The sequence below is a fragment of the Urtica dioica genome, chromosome 1 (genome assembly GCF_054948205.1).
Source record: "Urtica dioica subsp. dioica isolate 48M chromosome 1, U.dioica_male_clone48M_v1_H2, whole genome shotgun sequence".
In the NCBI taxonomy this organism is placed as follows: domain Eukaryota; kingdom Viridiplantae; phylum Streptophyta; class Magnoliopsida; order Rosales; family Urticaceae; genus Urtica; species Urtica dioica.
Genome location: NC_142756.1, coordinates 53,095,394 through 53,100,837, shown reverse-complemented (window position 1 = coordinate 53,100,837; position 5,444 = coordinate 53,095,394). Strand labels below are relative to the sequence as shown.

The 5,444-nt window shown below is 39.9% G+C and overlaps 1 protein-coding gene across 1 annotated transcript; it reads left to right on the top strand.

Moving 5' to 3' along the window:
• The first annotated feature begins 701 nt into the window (after nt 1-701).
• On the top strand, nt 702-4,599 carry LOC149408092 (uncharacterized). Its single transcript, XM_089623826.1, has 3 exons — nt 702-2,192; nt 3,394-3,582; nt 4,346-4,599. Exons 1-3 carry the CDS (start codon nt 702-704, stop codon nt 4,574-4,576), a joined length of 1,911 nt encoding a protein of 636 aa, XP_089479952.1. The 3' UTR covers nt 4,577-4,599.
• Nucleotides 4,600-5,444: the final 845 nt, after the last annotated feature.

Genomic DNA, 5,444 nt, shown 5'->3' with positions numbered 1-5,444 from the left:
AGAAGAATTAGCGTATTAATTTTGGCCGGATACTGAATACGATCTCAGTTCAATTTACAGGAAAACGGAAAAGAAAAAGATTTTATGTGATGATCAGTATTTGAAGTGAATATTAGATAGGTCTAATGTATTATTTTTGTCCCACTATATATATATATATATATATATATATATATATATATATATATATATAATAAAATGATTGACGTTTGTAACATCATGCAATGCATCGTTCTCTTGCTTCTTTTACCGGAAGATAATATTAATCTCCAAAGCGCGGAGAGATATTGAGTAACCCCACAAAGTCTTAGTCAAATCCTACGAGATAAGATTTCACAAAGATGGAAAAATTACAATAAAGGAATTAAATGAGTAGTAACGTGAAAGGTTATCAGTACAGCTCAGAATCCAAAAGAGTTACTCAATAGCCTAAACTTAGCTTTATTTCCAGATGAGAGCAAAAAGAAGCGGGACTTTTTCAATTTTTTCAGATTCATTCTTCTAGATTTCACTCTTCTTCAACCATTCTTCCGTTACGAATGGTGAGAAAGGGAGGGCGGAGATCCACGCCACGTGGCAAATCTCAGCCGGGCGTGAAGACCTAAGAGGGGAGAGAAAGCCTCTATATAATGGAGAGGAGAGAATTGTCTGAGATAAAAAACACACATCGATCTCTCTCTCATATCTCACAGAAAGATATCATGGCCTGGTCGAACTTTCTGAGGCTATCTCCGGGGGCTGATGGTGGTCCCCGCCGAAAGCGGACGAGGACTGCTCGGCCTCAGTGCAAGCCTCCGCGAGACGGGTTTGACCGGCTCTCGGACCTTCCGAATCCTCTCCTCCACCAAATAATGAGTCTCCTCTCGAACGAGGACAAGATCAGAATGAGCGCTCTGTCGAAGCACTTCCTCTCGGCGTGGCGGTCCCACCCGGTGGTGGATTTCGACTACCGGGCCTACTTTCGCCGGTCCCGCTCCCAGCCTCCGTCCCCGCGCGCCTTCTCCGACCACATCCGAGACTCTCTCCAGCGCCGCCGCCTCGGATCCTCCGAAGGCCTCCAGATCCTCCGCCTCCGCGGCTTCGACAGCTTTCGGAGCTTCGACGTCCACGCCTGGAACGCCATCCGAGACATCGCATTCTTCGCGATGCTAAACAATGTCCAAGAAGTCTCACTCCACTGCGGGAGTTGCTCGAACGTGTTCGGACTCCCGAGATCGTTCTTCTCGTGCAGCTCCGTCAAGAAGATCTATCTCTCCGGCTTCGAGCTTGGCCCCTCGGTGCTCTCCCTAGATGCCCCTCGGCTCGAAGACCTAACCCTAGATGGATGCCAGCTCGGCAACCACGTCGTCCTCTCGAGCCCTAAACTCCGATCGGCATTGTTCGACCGATGCTTCTCCGGCCACAGAAGCACGGCCAAAGTCCGGTTCAACGGCTCGGAGCGGTCCATCGAGTCGTTTGTCTTCCGCGGCCTCAGAAACGGCGACCCCTCGCAGTTCCAGATCCTGAACCTCTCTTCTTGCCGGAGACTCCGAGCTCTCGAGGTCGAGCAGTTCGAGATGGACGACGAGTGGTTCCGCGACGAGGTCTCGAAGCTGCCCTCGCTCGAGGAGCTTCGGATGAAAGACTGCGTCGGGCCAACGAGGCTCTTCGTGAGGAGCGAGAGGCTTGGGATGGTGGACATGAACGAGTGCGTCGGGATCGAGGCCGTCCACGTGGCGGCTAAGAACCTCTACTCGTTCGGGTACAGCCGGGCCGGGTACGAATCCGAGTGCAAGATCACTCTCCGAGAGTGCGAGAACATGAGAGAGCTGAAGCTAAAAGGCGCGGCTGGGACGGTGACTGACGAGTGGCTTGTGACCAACGTGGCTCGGCTCGGGCGGCTCGAGAAGCTTGTGCTGGCCAACTGTGACCGGCTTGAGCAGCTGAGGCTGGGCTTGGAGCGGCTTCAGCGGCTCGAGCTCATCCGGTGCAAGGAGCTTAAAGGCTTCGATGTTTGGGCGCCGAGTTTGGTGTCGTTTGTGTTTGATGGGAGGCTGATCGGGCTTGCAGCTCCGGCTGGGATCCACTCTGACCGGCTTGAGGCCGAGATTCGCTTTCATAACTTTAGCAAGAATGAATTCAATAAGCTGAGGGATTTTCTCAGCTATTTTGGGCACTGCAAAGTCCTGACTCTCTCTTGTTACCGCGATGAGGTATTTTTTTTTTTGAATTATTATTTATTAATTTTGTTAGGGTGGTAAGTATAGACGCATGATGATGATGCTGTTTGACTAAATTGTTGACTTGGAGTTTTATTCTTTTATACACAAACAGGACAACATATAATAGTCCACCTTCTAGATTAATTAGCAGATCTCCCGGAAAATGTGCCCTAGGGTATTGTCAATAACATTATAAGGCCTGATACTAAGAAGAAGAAGAAAAATCATAAAACATATAATTAGAAAATACAGTGACCAATTTAAGAGGACTATAAAACAACCCAGAGAGTAGAGATCTGAAAATCTATTACCCTTGTAAGGCTATCGAGTGACAAAGTTTCAACAAAACCCTCAGAAGTTGGTAAATCCAGTATTTGAAAACCATTCAGGAGAAATGGTAGGGCGCTTGAATTTTCAAATCAATTTAAGAGAAGAAAAATACACAAACATTATAAGAAATTTCAAAATCCACATACTAGAGCAAATGAATCACAAATAGGTAAGAAAAAAAATGTTTAATACGAAATGAACCACTTCTCGTGCCAACACCTCAAATAAAAAATAAAATAAAAAGAGCTTGAACTAAACCCTGACATATATACAGCTTAAAACATCCCGTAGGAAATGACAGAACTTCGATGACTATTTTGATTTAGTAGAATCTGTGTAGCCCTTGAGTAACACGACCTCCAAATATATAACTCAATTCATAACCAAAAGCTAGGGTTATTATGTGTAGATGTTTTCTTATACCTCATCTCAAATCAAATCAGTCCCAAGAGAACATCCCTAATATATTATTGAGTGTGACCGAAATAACTTTTGTGACCCTTGGATGTTGATAGAAGATTCAGATCTATGGGGTTCAGATTTCACAGATATATTTTGACATTAGATTTACAAAGAGAGTCGGCTAAACTTTACAGTCAAAAGTCTTGAAATTCGTACCTGGCCAGATTGACGAAAAAACCTTATTTGTCCGAATCAACCTTTAGGTTTTCGATTTTAGGGATTGCTCTCTTTTAAAATGCGTAAAATACCTGGTATAGTTCAACAGATAGTCGCAAAAGTTGGATAATGCCTAAAACCCCCAAATTTGTATGGTGACTATGTTCTTGGCTAATTGAACTAACGATTCTGTTATGAACCAGAAAGCCCCAAATTCTTATTTTATTTTTTTATTTTTATGCAGCGGTTCATTTTTCCAGTAGTAGGCAGGGCTGTTTTGGTCTCTCCTTTGGTTGACCTTCGTCACTTGAAGGTCAACGTCGTTGTGATGTTTTCTCGGGCATTCAAACTGATTGAAAGCGCACTTTGGCTCGCTCCTCGTTTAGCCACTTTGCGTATCTGTTCAAACTCAAAACCATATCTCACATTCCGGGTACGACTATATGTATATGTTTTGGTCTATATTATACTGCTTTAATATAAATCTTTTTTTTTAATAATATATATGATATGTTCAGATAATTTTTTATTTCCTCGACTTGGTGAAACCTAAGGTACTTGTATATGTTTCTTGTTGTGCCTCACTGTATCAGACTGATTTTTGTTCTTAAGTTTAAAACTTCATGTAAACTAAAAAAATAATTAATTTACACAACTTATGTAGCATAATACATGGGTTCAAAACATCCCCTTAATATTTGCTTGGTAACTTAGAAGTAACTCGGTATTTTTTATATCGTACCCCTGACTAACCACTATTTATACAATACTTACTATTTGGCAAGAGAATGAGGCCTTTTCTAGTGTCAAAATAATTGTTTTGTCCAGTGCATCGTATAGATATCAATAGTTTATCAAGATTGGTGATGTCATTACTGACAATTTTTTTTTATGCTTAGTCTAATTAGCTTTGAGAGAAAGAGAAATGAAGATATAAGTGAAATGAGGGACGTATTATTGTAAACTAGATAAAAAAAATCAAACGAAATTTAAAAATTATCATATAACTATAAACAATTACGGTATAAAGGACAATATATTATAACTAGTCTTTCACAGATACATTACAAGAAAAAGAAATGAACCATTAACAAAAAAGACGTTGATCCCATTTCAAATATTTATCTATTTGATATCCTGATGTATCTGACTTTGCATACATATTGATGAGGAGTTCAAATATTTGTTTTTTTCAGTTCCATTACCGAGCCGAAGATGATCCTCGAAACCACAACCACGGACACGGAAAGTGCTGTTCTGGTTATCCGGTCAAATGCTGGCGTCACTCAGTCTTCGAGATCGAATTCGAAACCTTTCCGAATTTCCAAGAGGATTGGGATGTGGCCAAATTATTCGCTTGCATTGCTGGTTTTCCGGTCGCTGTTCGCAAGGTCGAGGGCATCATGGTCCATGTTAATAAGCCCTAGCTCCATCGACAATTCATTATTTCCTAGGGATGGAGACTCATTTATTATGCTTTATTTATTTACATCGTTATATTAGACTTCTTGTAGTATCAGAAAAGACCACAGAAGAAGAGCCTAGTGCTCATCTTGCCATGATACTTCTTTGGCTTATTTATTGCATAAATTTTATATTTATTTATATATATATATATATGCTTTTGATTTTTATATGTATGTGCTGCTCTTAATTTTTTTTTTTATTTGTCTGTGCCTCATAATTATTCTTATCTCTATGCTACAGCATATGGACCGGTGAATTTGGTTACCTCATGGTTGGGCCTTAAATAATTAATCAAGAGAAAAAAAAAAAAAAAAAAAAAAAACCATAACTCCTTTTTATTCTATTTTTTTCTTTTTGAGTGAAGCTATACAAATTTTTGTACCAATAGCAAAAACATAATAATAAAAATATGAAAAATATTTTTCCTGTGTGTATTCCTCTAATTTACTTATGTCTCCCACCTAGTTATCTGTTTATATGTTTTTTAATGCCACAATACAGAAGAATTTTCACTCAAATTTTCTCCAATTTATCTTGTTTAAAAAAATATACTTATCCCAAGTAAAACCTAGAATCAAAACAGTAATTAGGGTAAAAGGGATGTGTATTGATTTGTTTTGAAGTTATGTGATATTTTCATGAAACTGCTGTGTTTGGAGATGGCAATGTAATGCCAGAATTATTCTAAAATGATATGCTTTAAATATTTAGACGAACAACAACTTTAATAATTCATTAAGAATTTGTAATGTAAAAAATTCGTGATGAAGCTCGTTTTTGCACATATGTTGTATTAACCTAAGAAATACAAAAAATATAAACTGATCA

What these genes read in the sequence shown, in the direction of transcription:
- LOC149408092 (XM_089623826.1), top strand. Translation starts at nt 702, where the DNA reads ATGGCCTGGTCGAACTTTCTGAGGCTATCTCCGGGGGCTGATGGTGGT. An exon ending in TCTCTTGTTACCGCGATGAG is followed by an intron (nt 2,193 to 3,393) that starts GTATTTTTTTTT and finishes ATTTTTATGCAG; the next exon opens with CGGTTCATTTTTCCAGTAGT. An exon ending in AACCATATCTCACATTCCGG is followed by an intron (nt 3,583 to 4,345) that starts GTACGACTATAT and finishes TGTTTTTTTCAG; the next exon opens with TTCCATTACCGAGCCGAAGA.